The sequence below is a fragment of the Petaurus breviceps genome, unplaced genomic scaffold (assembly GCF_028583685.1).
Source record: "Petaurus breviceps papuanus isolate PSGF00001 unplaced genomic scaffold, PetGlider_PUasm1.0 178, whole genome shotgun sequence".
In the NCBI taxonomy this organism is placed as follows: domain Eukaryota; kingdom Metazoa; phylum Chordata; class Mammalia; order Diprotodontia; family Petauridae; genus Petaurus; species Petaurus breviceps.
This window is the reverse complement of record NW_027185777.1, coordinates 952,144-968,951: the sequence shown is the minus strand read 5'-3', so window position 1 is coordinate 968,951 and position 16,808 is coordinate 952,144. Positions and strand designations below refer to the sequence as shown.

At 40.4% G+C, this 16,808-nt stretch overlaps 1 protein-coding gene and 1 long non-coding RNA gene across 3 annotated transcripts in view; both read right to left on the bottom strand.

Moving 5' to 3' along the window:
* Nucleotides 1-1,394: 1,394 nt before the first annotated feature.
* LOC138159820 (skin secretory protein xP2-like) lies at nt 1,395-3,595 on the bottom strand. Its single transcript, XM_069086114.1, has 3 exons — nt 3,588-3,595; nt 2,568-3,339; nt 1,395-1,618 (listed from the first exon to the last, which is right to left on the bottom strand). Exons 1-3 carry the CDS (start codon nt 3,593-3,595, stop codon nt 1,586-1,588), a joined length of 813 nt encoding a protein of 270 aa, XP_068942215.1. The 3' UTR covers nt 1,395-1,585.
* Nucleotides 3,596-3,870: 275 nt separating this feature from the next.
* Nucleotides 3,871-16,808, bottom strand: part of LOC138159867 (uncharacterized) — a 63,712-nt gene continuing 50,774 nt past the window's right edge. Inside the window, exons 5-6 of one of the 2 annotated variants that reach the window (XR_011167993.1) lie at nt 6,267-6,351; nt 3,871-5,985 (exon numbers count right to left, since the gene is read on the bottom strand). This is a non-coding gene — a long non-coding RNA (uncharacterized lncRNA). The remainder of the gene's footprint in view (nt 5,986-6,266; nt 6,352-16,808) is intronic. The other variant, XR_011167994.1, reaches the window with a different exon arrangement.

The following is a 16,808-nucleotide window of genomic DNA, read 5'->3' as shown; positions in this document are numbered from 1 at the left end:
CCCCGCACTTACACAGAGGAGGTGGCGGAGGGGGTTCAACAAAAGGGAGGAAACCTCCAGCAGGGGGAGAATTTCTCCCGGGGGAGCATCGCATGCATATTCCTCCACATTACCTCCACCAAGACCATCCCAGAGGGAGATTAGGCTAATTCTGTATTTCCCTGGAATTCTTTCCAAAGGGTTCCTCCCCTAGAACAAGCCTCAACTCCCACACTCACCCTCCACGCTATCTTCCTCTTAACAACAGAAGGGGGGGGGGGAGGAAGATGGCAATTTGGAGCCCTGGAGGTATTCGAGGAAGGGGGTGGTGGAATTAGTTTTGCCCCGGGCGGGGCAAAGCAGCTCAGTGCCCTGTGGGCACGGACCAGCCTGGGAACCTCAGCTCTGTCTTCTTCCCTCCAAACCCAGAACAGGTCTCAGATGCCAACCAGGTAGCCGGCAATTTATTGCAACTTCGGACTTAATGCACTAATCGGAGCTGAAGCAGCTCTAAGAAAACCCCAGGGGAGTGGGGTGGCAGCCTCCTAGGAGAGATCTCCCCCGGTTACAGTTTCGAGGACAATGCTCCAGCCCCCTGGACCGCCTGCAGTTTGGGGGCGGAGGCCTGGAATAAGGGCAGACCCCGTTCTCCCCACCCCCATTAATCCACTGACCTTGCCGCTTCACCCCAACCCCCCAGCGTTCCCGGCCCTGCATTTTTCACCCCAGCAACCTCTCGGAATTGGATGATTCTGAAGTACCTGAGAGGTTCAACCACAGGTCCGCTCGCCTTTGGTCATTAATTACAAAGCGACAAGCGATAATGAATGAAAGTAGCGACCACAATAGACTTCATGGAGAGCAGAAGTCAGAGAACTGTGTAAAAACCCCCCTACACTCACACACGTCGCTCAAAAGTTTTCCTTAAATGGTGAGGGCGAAATCACTGGAAACACGCTAAATGGATTCCCTGGGACCTCCCCACTGTGGGTCTAGGGCCACACAGGTAGCCGCAGCCGAGTCCCGGCTCTGCCATCCTGAGCCACCATCCTTTAGAACAGGGCTCCTGCCCAGCCGGGCTAGGAGCCTTCCTGTCACCAGAGGCAAAGCCTTGGGGTGTCCCAGCCCCGGAGGAAAAAAGCCTCCCAAATCCAAAGTTGCCTCCCCAGTGCCCAGACACACCACCCCTCTGCCCCGTCCGGTGGGGCCTCTTTGTTGGGCTTATCCTCTCCTTGCCCCCAGAGTTCTCCCTCACTTCTCTCTCTGCCTCTTAGTCTCACCTTTCCCTTTCCTTTTTTTCTTTCTTCCTCTGGGTTTCCCTTTCCTCTGCCTCTCCCCCTTCCCCAGCCCCCCTTCTCTGCTGCCGGCCCAGCCTCAGTCTAAGACACAAGCAGGAGAGCTGGTGCTTCCCCCCCCCCCCCTTCTCTCTCTCTCTTTCTCCCTCCCTTACTTTTTTTTTTCCTTGCTTTCCCACGCTGGCTGAATGTGACTTGACCCCATTTCAAAAAAGTTTGACATAGTGCTTCAACATTTCCGCATTCCTCCGCGACTACAAAGGCTGCAGCCGCCTCCTTCTGCTTTCTGTCTCTGCTCTCTCTCTTCACAGTCAATGAAATCCTTCATGTGCCTCAGCCGAAGCCTGCCAAATACCGTCAGGGTCGCCACTAGCGCAATGACAAGAGGCGAGCCATAGCCAGGGGAAAAGACACACAGCTAGCGACGCACAAATGCGCAGACGTCGGCAAAGACGTGCGTGTGCATGGATGCATACAGACCATATGTGTCCTGCACGTGGCCAAGTTAGTCGCTCCCCGGGGCACTAGCTCAGGGCCACGTATTTTTGCTAGGGTTCCAGGGCTGGGGGGGGGGGGGGGCGGGGCGGGGAGAGGCTGACTCTGGGGGTTTTGTTTTTTAAACGGAAGCATCACTTAGGAGCGGATGCAAATGTGTAATTCTAGTGTCACCCTAAAAGCATGGTCGCCTACGGGTTTTGGACACAAGTCCAAGGACATTTGCAAGCCTGTTGGAGTGGACATCAAGGGGCCTGTTGTTTAATTATCACATGAGGGGAGTTAACAGCTCCCCCAGTAGCGTCACCAAGGACGCGGGGGAAGGCGCGGGGAGAAGAAATACCTGGGGGTAGTTTTGGGGCGAGGGTGTCCCTTAAGGGAGATGCACAAGGATTTTAAAAATGCTAACTGGCGAGTGTGTGATGTCAGTTTAAAGTTCCTATTGGAAAAGTTCAGATGAGGCCGAAAAACCCCGGAGCTGCAGAGTGTTTGTGTTTATGCCCGCGGGGAGGTAGGGGTGCGAGAGAATGGGTGGGGGGGGCTCTTGGGGTCTGGGATGCTTCCAGGCCGGCAAGTAAGGGTAGGCAGCTCAGCCCAGTGCCAAGGGCAGCCGGCCATACAAGTGACCACCCCCACCCCTCCCCCAGCCTGCATTCCAAAGCGTCCTTCACCCAGACCCTCGGGGGTTTCGGCGGGGAAGGGGTTAACCTGAGCCAGGGCTTCGACGCCCCCTCACCTCCCAGGGCCCCCCAACCCTCGTCCCCAGGCGCGCCCCCCCACCTCGTAGAGCTCCCTCACCTGGAGGGGCCCGGGCGACTCCCCCCGGCCGTCCAGGGAGTCAGTCCCTCCGCACGTGTCGGGCAGTCCGCGCGGAGCAGGTAGCCCGGCAGCCGGGGCCGGAGGAGGGACAGCGCGGCCGGGGGGCTGGGGGGCCCGGAGAGCCGAGACCAGCGGAGCGGCGGCGGCTGCAGCGGCTGGGGCCGGGGCCGGGGCTGGGCCCCACTCGGGGGCGGGGGAAGGAGGAGACTGGCTCCCTCCCAGAGCCCCACCCGGCCGAAGGGAGGGGGTCGCGGGGGGACGCGAGGCACCGTCTGGGGTCCCGGCTGGGAGCGCAGCTGAAGGCGAATGTGCAAATGAAAGCCTTCCGGAGGAGAGGCAGCCCCAGACGGGCCGCTTCTGGGGGCCCCCTCTCCTGCTCTGCTCTGCTCCCCTCCCGCAGCCCGCACTCCGGAGCTGGGGGCGGGGAATTCCTAAATGAAAGTTTCCGGCTTTCACTGGGGGGTGGAGGGTGGCGAGGGGCGAGAAAGGGAGCCTGGGTTCTCCTGGACCACTGGGGTGGGCTGGCAGAGGTGGAGCTGCTAGATGGTAAACTCCCCGAGGGCAGCGACCTGGCCCCGGAGATGGAGGACCGCGCGGAGCGCCGAGCCCGAGTGGGCGTTTAATACATGCGTGCGGAATGGAATTGGAGCTGGCCGGGCTGCTGGCTCTGTTGTGGGCTGGAGGGGGTGGGAGAACCCCAAACAACCCAGAGTCCTTCTTGGGGCCAAGGGGGTAAACACTACACCAGAAACTCACAATCAGGGCAAATCAAGAGCTGTGCTCAATCCCCCCACCCCTTTTTAAAGTGCCTGCCTGAACAGTTTGCACAGAGGAAAATACTCTTCTGTCCGAGCACTTTTCATTTTCAGGATGAGCTACATTTGTTTTTGTTTTCTTCGCTTCCTTTGGGAGCTGTCAGGCACTCTGATAGTTAACGATCTCGGTGATGAGGCTGGATGGTTCACAATTATTAAGTAATTACCAGCTGCTGAGGCTCACCAAGGCATTTCTGGTAAGCTAAAAGGCTGAACTTGAGTTTAAAAAAAAAAAAAGGATATAAGATAATAGTTAAAGAAAAACTGGAATGTGATTTGATGAGTTGCAACTCAGATGCATTATTTGGAATGTAGAAATATGAAACCTCTAAAAAAAAAACCTGACCTGCTGAAAAAAAAAAGCTTAAAAATTAATTGAGACGAAAAGGAGATTTTTGAGGGGAAAATCTTCATTATTTATCTTCAGAAGAATTTTTTTTAATGAGTGCCATATTGGAAATAGGTAAGTGTCCCAAAGCAAATGTCGTTTATTTGTGAAATTCCAGAAACACTTTAAATTCAAATTAAGAAATCATATTTTTTTGTTTTGTGGGAAAAATTTTAATCCTCCAAAATTCTGATTTGCATTTGGAAATATTCTCATTGCAAATAGTCTCTGACTTTGTTGAATTAACCTTTAATTTTCCAGGCTACTGATTGCACAGTGTGATTTTTGTTCGTCATTAACAAAAGATTACATTCTATATAGCTGTTTAAGTGATGATGATTAAGTTAAACAAAATTTCAAGGCTTCACAATTTGAATTTCATTAAATTGATTATTCTGACTTGTAAATATATTTTAAATGATGGAAAGGACTAATTCTGCATAAAATAAACTAAAATGTTGCTACATTTTATGTGATTTGCAAATCACATACCTTGAAGATTTCAGAGGGTAAACTTCAGGCTCTGTATTTATAGACCCATCATGAAATCATATGTTGTGATTGTCCCATAAAATTAAAGTTAAAGCCTAAAACATACAATTGCAAGTGCCATTGGTAATTATCATACTTAATAGTATTTTTAAAAACCAAATCAAAATAGCAGAAGGATATGGATAGTATTAATGTAGGCATTTTAAACTAGAAGCAATTGTCCAAAAAAATGATCACAGACAACTCACAATTAGAACAGTTTCAGTAAACAAACAATTTGAAATATAACAAAAGAGCTGTGAACAGTTTCAAGATTTTCAGAAGGGGATCCTGTCTACACTGAATTCCTTTCTGTGTTGTCACTGAATTGGTCAACATTTAAAGCTTGGCTGGAAATTCCTCAACTGAGTGTTATGAGAAGTCTTGCTCACATAAATCACAGTGAAACAAGTCATATATATTTTAACACACAGTTCATATGGTTTTATATAGTCTGCTTTCATTCATATTGCTTACCTTTTATGTTGATTTAGCCTCATTCATCCATTTTTTGGGTTGTTTTTCCTTGGCTATGATTAATTTATATCCAAGTCATGTTTAAAAAAAAAAATGCCCAGAGGCTTATCTTCAGTTAAATACAGTTAGTGAACACCAGAATGTTTTTGTGTATGGATAACATCTTCTGAAGGTAACAGGTTATCACAACAAAATGTGTATGAAGTTTATAAACAGTGAACTAAACTTGGTTTCCATTTGATGAAGTCTTCCTCCACTGAACACAATATAGTATTCAAGAACACTGACTTAATGTCAATACTTTGTTTCTGCCCTAATCAGAAATCCTGAGTTCTAAAGCCATTTGATTGATGTGATGTTGGAAGATTAGAATTCCTGAATTTCATTTTCTTTAAATATGTTGTTTTTCATTGCTTTAGAAAGCTACAAGATAAACAGATTTATAGATAAAATATTTGTAAATAATTATATTAAAATGGAATTTTTTAAAAAATGGCTGGTATACAAATAGTAGTCTTCCCTGAGATTAAGGATAATTATAGCATCTCCCTCACAGGATTGTTGTCAGATAATTTATGTAAAATGTTTTGTAAGTGTTAAAGCTTTGTGTAAATGCTAGCTGTTGTTATTGTTATTAAATTATAAAAATATTTTATTGTGTCGACTTTTTATTTGAAAAACTAAAAATATTTTCCAAAAAATGCTCAGATGAATTTGCACCATCATTTATGTATAATTACACATTTTTCTACAAAAGGCAAACCTCTACTATTCCAATAAAAACATTTCTACATCATCAGTTTTTTTCAACTAAGCTGCCTAAAATTTTAACTTATGATTTTTATCTTGTGAATTTTACCTTTCTAACCAACCCAGAAGCTGTTGTTTTCTAACAGATAGTAGAATACAATGTTATGTCATCTTTTTTCCATGATGTTTTCATTTCCTTCTTTTCAAAATAGAGCCTTGACATGTTACTCTGTATTTCGTGTAAAAACAAGTCCTGTGTAAAGTTGTCCTAGTTTCTTAAAAGTCTGAATTTTTTCATGTTTGTGCTTCAGTCTTTGATATCATCTTACTTGTCCCTCATTGGAAAGTGACCTGTAGTTCTTTTACCTTTATATTGTTAACTCTGACTTGGTAAACTCTATTTAAGCAGTGCAACATCAAAAGATTTTTATATTTCCTGTAAAAAGATAAGCAAAACAAAAAAGCATCTTTAGTAACTACAATCTAATAGGGCTTCAAAATTAAAAAGGAAAAATATTTAGACACTTCTTACCTTTTAGAACATTGTTTTCATATTCTAACATTTCTCTGTACCATGTCCATAATATATTCATTGTGTAATTGTCCTGTTTGAGATTATCACCTACCCTTGTTTCCTTTCCCCCTTTTGCTAAAGAACTGATAGGTAGATAGATATGTATATATAAAATATATATATATATATATATTTACAAATACCTTTATGATAATAGCATGTTGTTTCAACATGTTTTGAAACAAATTCTTGAGATCCTACATAACTTCTTTGGGAACTCAGGATAATCTGAAAAATACCACAAAACCATATTTATGAAAGATGGTGGTGATAATTTTGAATTTATATCAGTCTTATAGAACCACAATGTTTTTGCTAATTTTTTTAAAAGTTGTAATGATTTTATCTTTTATTTAAAATATGACCCCACATTTGCATTGCCATAACCATCTTTGGTTCTACCAAAAGATATGATGAGGTTTTTTTAGATAAATAATTCAGATTAACCATTCAAAGTACCAACTCTTTTTTTCTTTTCTTTTTTTTTTTTTTTGAGGGTGGGGGAGGTAGTGGTGATAAAACTGTAGGTAGAACAAAGACAAAGAAAGTCATCCCTGGAAAGAGTCTTTGGTGAGCTGCTGGGCACACATAGGTACCTGTGAGTTAAGGACATACTTTAAGTTGTGGGGGCAATAAATTGAGTATGAACACACTAGATAGGGAGTATCTCAGGCAATCTAATTTTTTTAGAAGGAGCTGCATTTATATGTGTCTCATTATGCAGTTCAATCTGTCTTATTCAATAAGATTATCTAACTAATATATTATTCATGTACTTCTGATTTTTTTTTCTATTTTATATTTTTCCTTTGTACACAGATAGCATAGACTAGATATAACCCTTGGCCATTTTGAAGAGTATGGAATCATTCTGTGGATCAAAGATTTTACCATTTCTTTTTCAACCTCTACTACCAACCAACTAACTTCTTCCTAAAGTCACTTAATGCTCTCTGCCTTAGTTTCTGTATCTATGAACTGAGGGCAATTTTTCTCCCTCCCCTCTCCCCAAAATCAATCCTTTGCCTCTGGAATTCCCACACTCTCCCCCCCATCTCCATCTCTAATAATACCACTAGAAATATGTTTATAAGTCATCAGGTGAACAGTTTTCATGAAATTCTCATAAAGATAAATGTACTAATTCCAGCATCATTGTAGACAGATGATTTCTGATTTGTCTCAGAAAAGATCATTACTAAATAGTGCAGAATATAACTGATGATAACTTTGGAATAGCCAGTAGAATATTTAAACACACTTGGTCTTTGCTTTCACTCAAAGAGATGGTTTGAGGATTCAGGTGACTGGGAAATCTGACTTCCTTGACTGAAGCCAAATCATATTTCAAGTTGCCGCTTGGTTTAAATATCTGGGTAGGCATTAATGATTATTTACATGAAAAAAAAAACTTAAAAAAATTCATAAGTAAATTTTAGGATTTTTTTTTCTTTTACGTAATTTAAATTTTAAAATGTTTATATTTTTGTAATGCCACATTGTGAACTCGTACTAAGGGGGGAAAAGAAGGAAAAAAAAGAATGTTTAAGCACTAATAATCCTAATGGTATTCAAAAAGCCAAAGGTAAGCTGTGATGAAGTAAATTTGATACAACATAACTTTCTGGTTTTAGGAAGCTTACTCATACTTCATTGTACTATTATCTCTGCAGAAGCTAAATCTTAACGCAATAGTTCTTAAAATGTGGTCGACCAAGTGTCTTTCATGGGGTCCACAATGTCAAAACTATTATCATAATAATATGAAGATGTTATTTGCCTTTTAAAATACTTCTCCCTTTTCCAACTACACATCTCTGTGAGGCCAGATTTTCTTCATATCCTTACACCGAAACAAGGTATCACAACAAATTGAATGCAGAGGCAGATAGGAGAATCCAACTGTCTTCTATTAAGCCAGACATTAAAGAGAGGACAGAAATATGTAGAACAATGCCATTCTTTTCAATAACTTTTTTTGTTTTGGAATATTTTTTCATAAAATTGTTATTTTTGTTAACATGTAATGGGCTTATCATTGTTATTTTAAAATGAATTAAATAAATATTTTAAAATTTATTCATTTTGAGTTTTAATGTGGTAAAGAGAAATATATGTAACCTATTACAAGCAAAAACTCTTTGGGGTCCTCAATAATTTTTAAGATTGTAAAGCAATCCTGAGACCAAAAGTTTAAGAACCATTGTTCTACAGGATAGAGTTACTTGACTCCTGAATCTGGAGGTTTGGGTTTATCCCCACCTAGCTCTTTCTCACACTTTTCCTTGGATCTTAGAGGCCAGTTACTTAACCTCTCAGTGTCTACATCCATAAATTGGAGTTGTTTCTAAGAAGTGATAGTCTTTCAGAAGGATGCTATCAAAAAAGATTAGAAAATACAAACACATTGTTCTGTCCTCTCCAAAGAAGGTGCCATAGTTCAGTAGAAAGAATTTAGAACTGAGACACAGAAAATCTTAATTCTAGTCTTGGCTGTGACATCCCTGGTGATTCAATTGTACAAACATTTGTTGAGTGCTAGATACTATAGATATGAATAAGATAGTTCCTGACCTCATGGGACTCAGAATCTAGGAGGAGAGAGAAGATGTGAGAATGAGTAACAATAATATATATTCTTAAATACTAAGGATTTCCAAAGAGACAAGGTGTGGACAATCAGAAAGAAGGTGACACCTGAGTGGTGCCTTATGTAGGACAGGAAGAATTTCAATATTTTTAGCCTCAGTTTCCTTAGTGATAAAATGAGACAGATGCACTACATTGACTCTGAGGTAATCAGACTCTAGAAATCCACAGCAAATATTATATTTCCTCACTTATCTACCTGTAGTCTAGGCCCACAATGAAAGGTATCAACAACTTTCGTGACTTCCCTAAACTCTGGGACCTTCCTATTTATTTCAATCCATTCTACAGATTACTGTCAAGTTAATTCTTCTTAAACATTTTTATCAAGCAAAGCAGCCTACAGGGAATAGAAGTCTGGACTAGGAGTCAGAAAGACCTAGCTTTACATCATAATTCTGACACATTTTTTTCACCAATCAATCAAAAAGCATTTTAAAACATATACTATTTGATAGGCATTTTGCAAGGCACTTGAACTACAAAGACAAAAGTAACACAGTCCCCACCCTCGAGAAGTTTATATTCATACTTAACTATGTAACCTTAGGGAAATTTCTAAACCGCTCAGGGGCTCAGTTTACTTCTCTGTAAAATAAAGTGGTTGAACCAGATGACCTGATTTCTTCCAACTTGAAATCTATGTTGCCATCATGTATAAAAAAGAACCTTGTAACTTCAAAGTGTTATAGAAATGTCATTTGTCATTTATTATTGTTCCACATGTTGAGAGAGGTTACATTCAGATAGCTCTATGTTAAGCCTTGATAAAGCATTTTATATACCTCTTAGCAGGATCATAGACCACTTTGGTAGTCTGGTGAAATCTATGTATCCCTTTGGAGGGAAAAAAAGGTTTTTAAATAGATATAATAAAATATCTAGAATTACAAAGGGAAAAGATTATAGAGAAGTATAATTATCAAAAAAATTAAGTTTATAGATCCTTGTTTAAGAATCCCTGTTTCAGAGGTAGAAGGAACCTAGGTGAACCATCTTTTTTTTTTTTAGAAGAGCTTCTTAGAGGCAAATTATTGGCCCCAAATCACACAGTTTTTTAATAGTCAAAACAAAATAATATCAAATCCAGTAATCCATCTACACCATTTGGTTCTATTCTACTTGGGCTCAGTAAAAGTTAGCCAATTTTATCAAGAGCTTTTCCCTCCCCTTCCTTCATTAGCTTTCTTCAGCCAATTTATCAAGTAGAATGTGAAATTTCAAAATGTATTATGTATAGATGCCACAGTTTTAAAAGTAGCTTTAAGAGAGGAAGAATGCTTTCTTCAAAAAAGAGGAACTTGGAGTTTAAAATAACAAACCAATTTTAAGAGCTTTAAAAAAACAGCAACCTGGATCTGTGCAAAATGACATCAACGTATGAAGTTCCCTACGTTGTATCTGAGAGTTATCTGGATCACTGAGAAGTCACTGTGTTCCCAGGATCGCACAGCCAGTATGAATCAGGGGCAAGACTTGACCAGAACTTCCAGACCCTGAAGCTGGCTAGCTCTCTATCCACTAGGAAGCATTAGACAATGCTTTTTGCATACTTAGATTAGTTTTATAACTACTTTAATCAGTAAAGAATAAGTTATTATTTTATTATTAAATTAATATTTGACTCAGAAGAAAATAAAACCTTGAAAACTCTTCAGACAAGGCATCTACCATGTAGATATCCAAATGACACTATATAGAATTACAGAGGTAATTTCATTCTACCCTCCTCTGAGTAACAGCATCTAGGAGGGTGTTAAACAGGGAGATAGACATTCACTGAAGGTGTTCTCTAGGGTCCTGGAAGGAAGATGGGACAGCATGGCAGGGTGGATTTATTGCTGGACTTCATTAGAAAGATCTACCTCTGCCTATTAGCAGTTGTGTGAGCATTGGCAAGCCATTTACCATTTTTGAGCCTCAATTTTCTCATTTGCATAGTGGGACTAATAGTATCCACAGCCTTGTGTTTGTTTTTTTTTTTTTAATGAGGACCAAATAATGTAAAATACATAAAGTGCTTTAGGAACCTTAAAGTGATATAAAAATGTATTCCTTTATTCGACAAGTTATTATTAAACACCTCTGTGCAGAGAATCTGTGTTCATTGTGCTATGATAGGTATGGGACAACTGAAATGACAAAGGAGTGAGTCCCCATCGTATGAAAATAAGTTGAAGGAACTGGGACTGTTTAGCTTGGAAAGGAGAAGATTTGGGGGGGGGGGAGGAACATTTGCCTTCAAGTATTTGGAGGTCTGTCATATAGGAAAAAAAGAATAGATGTTCCAAATGGCAGAACCAGAATCTGCAGGTAGAAGTTACAAAGAGTCAAATTCTGGCTTGATGTCAGGAAAAAGCTCTCTAACACTTTGAGCTGTTCAGAAGTGGAATGGGTTACCTGGAGGCAGGTTCCCCTACCTTGGAGTTCTTCAGTCCAGGACTAGATGCCCACCTATCAAGTATAGTATAGTGAGGATTCCTTTTGTGTATGGGTTAGACTAAATGGCCCTTACTGACTTTTCTAACTCTTCAATCCTATGATGGGAAAGGGTAAGGACAGGACTTCAATTTCATCAGGATATGCAAGCCCTGGATGAAGAAATTTCCTCAACCAATGCAAGGGGTTCATACCTTTTAAGCAGTTTATGTTTTAGGATGCTGCCTAAAGCAACAAGAGGTTAAGTGACTTGCCCAGGGTTATAGAGCCAGAATGTATCAGAGGCTAGATTCAACCTAGATCTTCTTGGCTCTGAGTACAGCTCTGTTTACCATGTCACAGTACCTGGCCTCAGTTTTCTCATTTCTCTAAGTGAACTCTTTGAATTAGATGGAACTCTTAGTTCCTTCCTAGCTTCAATTCTAGGAACTTACTATATTTCCAGAAAAGCATGGTCTTCCATAACAATGGAGAACATCTTTTGTGAACATATAGTTCTCCTTTCATATCTTGGTGGATGTCGGTGCTCAGTCAATTGGTAAAACTACAGGACTTCTATTGCTGGATGTTGTGTTATTTTGTAGCCTGCTAACGCCTACTCTTGTTCAGTCGTGTCTGACTCTTTGTGACCTCTTTTGGAGTCTTCTTGGCAGAGATGCTGGAACAGTTTGCCATTTCTTTCTCCATCTCATTTTACAGATGAGGAAACTGAGGCAAATAGAGTTAAGTGACTTGCCCAGGGTCACACAGCTAGTAAGTTTCTGAGGCTAGATTTGGATGCAAGTCTTCCTGACTCCAGACCCAGGGCTCTGTCCACTGAGCCACCTAGCTGCTTATTCTTAGACATATCTAAAAGGATGAATATCCCCCCCCTTTTTTAGAATAGGCACTGAACCCTGTGCTTTCATTAGGAGAGGGAACTCCCTCTGTAGTTTAGTCTTTGAGATTTGCCCAGGGCCTTGAGAAGTTAGGTAACTTGCCAGTATGGGTCAGAGGGGGTACTTGAACCCAGGCCTACCTGACTTTGGGTCAGGTTTCCAGCCATTGTTCCATGTTTCCTCTCTTGGGAGCATATAGACCTTAAAGTTCATACAATACAGTTATCACCACTTTATGAAAGTTTTAAAGACTTTAATACTTAATAGTGTTGGGGCAGCTGTGTCAGGGCAGTAGTGCAGTGAATAGAGCACCAGCCCTGAAGTCAGGAAGACTTGAGTTCAAATCCGGCCTCAGACACTTAACACAAAAACTAGCCATGTGATCTTGGGCAAGTTACTTAACCCCAATTGCCCTACCTTCCCCCCTCCAAAAAGCAAAAAAAAAAATACTTAATAGTGTTTCTTTTGAACCCAAAGTCTCACAATTGGTAATTGCCCATGAAAATTCCATCATTTGCTGTACACTACACCTAAATATATGGAATTATCCAGAAGGACGAACACCTCCGGTGTGAGAGCTTTCTGAGCGGAGCTCTTTTCAGGGATGCGCATCCATCTTTCATATCTACCTTTCACCTCTCACTTATGGCTCCCAGAAGCTATAACATACGTAGCAGCTAAACCAGGTTGAGGGTAACCAAAAAGCTTCAAACCTGTGAAGCAGGTAGAAGTTTACCCCAAGCACGTGAAGACTTCCCCCGCAGGAATAGGTGCATGAGAACAATTTGCTCCAACTGCTATGAAGCAAAACGAAGCTCATGCCATGGAGGATTTAGAGCTTGGTCACACATCAAAGATGCCAAGGTCGTCCACTGCATCCCTAGTAGTCTTGACTTTTGTCCTGCCGCCAGACTTCGATGATTCAGGAAAAGAGAGTGAGGCTGACAACTTTTTGCAATTCTGTCTCGCTTAAATCCAATTCACCCATGAGTCTCCCACGGTGCCATTGGTCCCCTTGGAAAACGAAAGACCACCACCACCAAAAACCTGAGATCCAACAGTATAACGAGCCAGCAGCTGTGCAAATAATACATTTAGGAACCCAAAAATTCTTCCTAAAGGGTTTTGAAGTTTACGAAGCATCTTTCCAACTGGAAGGAGCTGTGGTATGATCTATAATCCTAAAAGTCCTAAAAATAGATGCTATCTATTATTCTAGTGCAATGTTTGCTCAGTCCTATGGCTCCCTTTAATGTGTATCTATCAATACTGCTCAGACTCTTAGAACCTAGGGCATTTTTTTGCACTGTCACTTTGTTTAATGCCATGTACAAGATAAGAGCTTAATAAATGACTTGTAGTATTGAAAGTATTCCTATTTTCCACTAAGGCAATTAATGCCATCTAAGCAGAATGATCTGTCTTCATACAAGTAATGGAAATTGGGTCTTTTATGTAGATAGTCTTTGCAAGGTAGCTGTTTTTTCCATGAACACACTTTCTGAGTCAAGCATTCATCAAACTGAGAAATGATTGGATATTGTTAACACCTATCATTCATTCTTTGCATAACCAGAACTGGAGACCACATGGAAATGTAGGTTTGTACTCTTCCTATGAGAGTACTCAAATACTTAATCTGTCTGAATACACTTTCAATTTCGTGGAGCATCAATTTTTGAAAAAAAACACATCATAAGTCTTTGAAAGGCACTTGCAGAAACGGAGGAAAGAGGGCATTCTTTGTAAAAAAAATTTTTAACTATAAAAAAAGATATCCTTTTGGGGTTATAATAACTAACATTTACATAGCCCTTAAATGTTTTGATGTGTACAGTGTTTTATTTTGGCTTCCCAACAGTCCTGTAAGATACATATGCTCTGGAGACATTGGAATAACATGAAGATCTAGATTTGGGGGAAAAAACCCCAAAACAATAAATCCAACAACTTCGTACCAACTTTTTTCTTGTATATTTGAATGAATAAACTGTAGATTTCATCTATCAGCATGTGCATATGTGTGTGTTTGTGCACCTATACCTTTAAATTTCATATTGCTTATTTCTATTATCCAGACCAGTTAAAGGGCTTGAGAGGAAACTGATCCTTAAGTACACTGGGCAATGTTATGTAAGATATACACAAACACACACGTAGACACATACATGCTAGCCTATAAGCTGCATAAGTTGTCCATCCAAACCCACAGGTAAAAGTTGGTCCAAGTTTAAAAAATGAAATTTCCAACAGCAGCTTTCATTCCCACTGATGATAGCTTCATTTTAAAATTTAAAATCTAGAGCTTTGTTCCTTTCCCCTTAAAGAGATAACAAAAAAAGGGAAGGAATGCCAAATTTGGAATCAGAAAATCTGGGTTTGAATCCTGCCTTCACTGTAGGACTTTGGGGAAATCAACTTAATGTCCATATGCCTTTTAGAATTTGATCACTCAGCTCTTGCTCTTTATATCGATACAATTTTTAATTGTCATTATGGAACTTTCCTTGATCTTCCTGTCCCCTCCTCATTGTTATCAACCTTAATTCCACTACCACCCACACAGCATCTCCCTAGTGGACCTATAATTGCTATTAGTGTGTCTATTGTAATTCTGTACAGAGTGTTACATCCTCCAACTAAAATAAAACTTCTTAAAGATAGGGACCATATCTTCCCTAAAATCCCCCTTTTCCTCCTAACTGTAGTGCTTTGTACAATGTTCTGCACAATGTAGGCTCTTTTAAAATATCTCATTTTAAATTGTCTCACCAACTCTCACTTTCAAACAGGTACCACCGGCATGAACAGAACAAAACGGACCACTCTGGGCAGCTCTTTCTAAAAGAAACAAAAGCAAGCAAGCTAATCTTGCTTGCTTCTATAAACCCCAATATAACTGACTTTCTGTACCATCTGAAACCACAGAAAGGCTTTGCAAACTGTAAAAAAAAAAAAAGCACAAAAGAAAAAAACCTGACTGATGAAATTTACAATGCCTTTTTTTTTCTTTTTAAGCTACCAAGCAGAGACTATACCAGGTTCTTGCCAAAAGTCAATTATTTTCCCTTCTGAATCTAGTAAGAACAATAAGAGGAAAACTTAGATATGCAAAGCACCAGTCAGTTCTTTTACAGGGAAATATAAGCCTCTTGAGGGCAGGAACTGTTTCTATTTTATTTTTTTATTCTCACAGTCTGGCAGTGCCCGGAGTATAAGTAAGTGATTAGTAAATGATTGTTGATTAATGGATTGCAAATATAAACTGACTAGTCAAGCCTTCAAATGTTTAGTAAGCACGTACTATGTGTCAGGTCTTATGCCAATCCCTGAGAATCCAAAAAAGGCAGAAAAACATTCCCTGCACTCAAGAAATTTGTAATCTACTGCAGGAGGCATGTAAACAAGTGTCTTCAAATAAGATGTGTACATATGCAAAGTAAATTGAAGCCTACTTCAGAAGGAAGAAACTAGCATTAAGAGCAACCAGGAAAGGTTTATTACAGAAAGTGCGATTTTAGCTAAGACCCAAAGGAAGCCAGGAGGCAAAGATGAGGAGGGAGAATAGTCCAGCATGGGGAGAGCCAGGAAACTGAGAGTTGGGAATCTTGTTCCTGGGACAGCACGGAGACCAGGGTGACTGGACGGAAGTGTAAGTGTAAGCCAAAGAGAGGCTTTTGTATTTGATCCTGGGGGGCAATAGGGAGCCACAGGAGTTTATTGAATCTGAGATGATAAGGTCAGGATCATGCTTCCCAAATTCTGTGTGTTCTCTGTAGTGCTAATTCAGTGAACACAAAACTGCAGGTTGTAAATCTTAATTTAACAGAAAACTTGAATGAAATAGTTAATGGAGAAGTTTTCTTTTTTAGGTCCCCATGTGCTTCCTTTTTTTTTTTTTTTGGTTGAAGTAGCAGCAAACAAGAGAAGTGGGGGAGCAGAGAGTTTCTAGTCCATCGTGGTGTTAATGAGCACCAGGCACAAATCATGAGTATGAGTATATGGACCCCACAAGAATTTTAGCCAAATATTCTGAGAACGTTTTTACTTATACAAGTGCAACTAATGTTCTTTTTCCTCGTTCCACAATGAGGGATGTTTTCTCTGTCTCCAAGCCAGCCAATTTTGTATTGAATAGAATTCAAGACTTGGAATCAGGAAGACTTGAATTCTAATCCTGTCTCAGACTCTTACTAGCTTGGGCAAGTCACTGAATCTCTCTCTCTTCCACTCCCTCTATCTGTCTCAATCTGGCTCCCCTTCTTTCTTTCTCTCCCCCCTTCCTCTCTTTGTCAGACTCAGTTTATTCATCTGTAAAATGAGGATAACAGCAGCACCTCTATGACAGGGTGATCATGGGGAATCCAATGAGATAATTCACAAATCTTAAAGTTCTATATAAATTCTAGTTATTAGAGTTATTATTATCATCCCTGCCCCAGTTTTTTCAGAGCACTCTTTGCCAAATCAAAGGATAAGCCTATGTTCCAAGCTAACCTCTAAGACATTCTGAAGTCTGTTGGAAATGACTTTGGCAAAGCCTTTTAGAACTGGTATATTTTGTCCTGCACTAGGTATTATGGTTTTTACTGCATGTAAGCCTTCTTAGGGCAGGAGTTATTTCACTTTTGTCTATGCATCCCCAGCTCCTAGCATAGTATCTGACATATGATAAATGCTTAATATATTGCTTGTTGATTGATTGTATTGTATTGCATA

Bases quoted from the DNA above. Each gene is read 5' to 3' on its own strand.
- LOC138159820 (XM_069086114.1), bottom strand. The intron at 1,619-2,567 runs GTGAGGGAGCTC...GGTATTTGGCAG, and splicing joins AGTCGCCCGGGCCCCTCCAG to GCTTCGGCTGAGGCACATGA.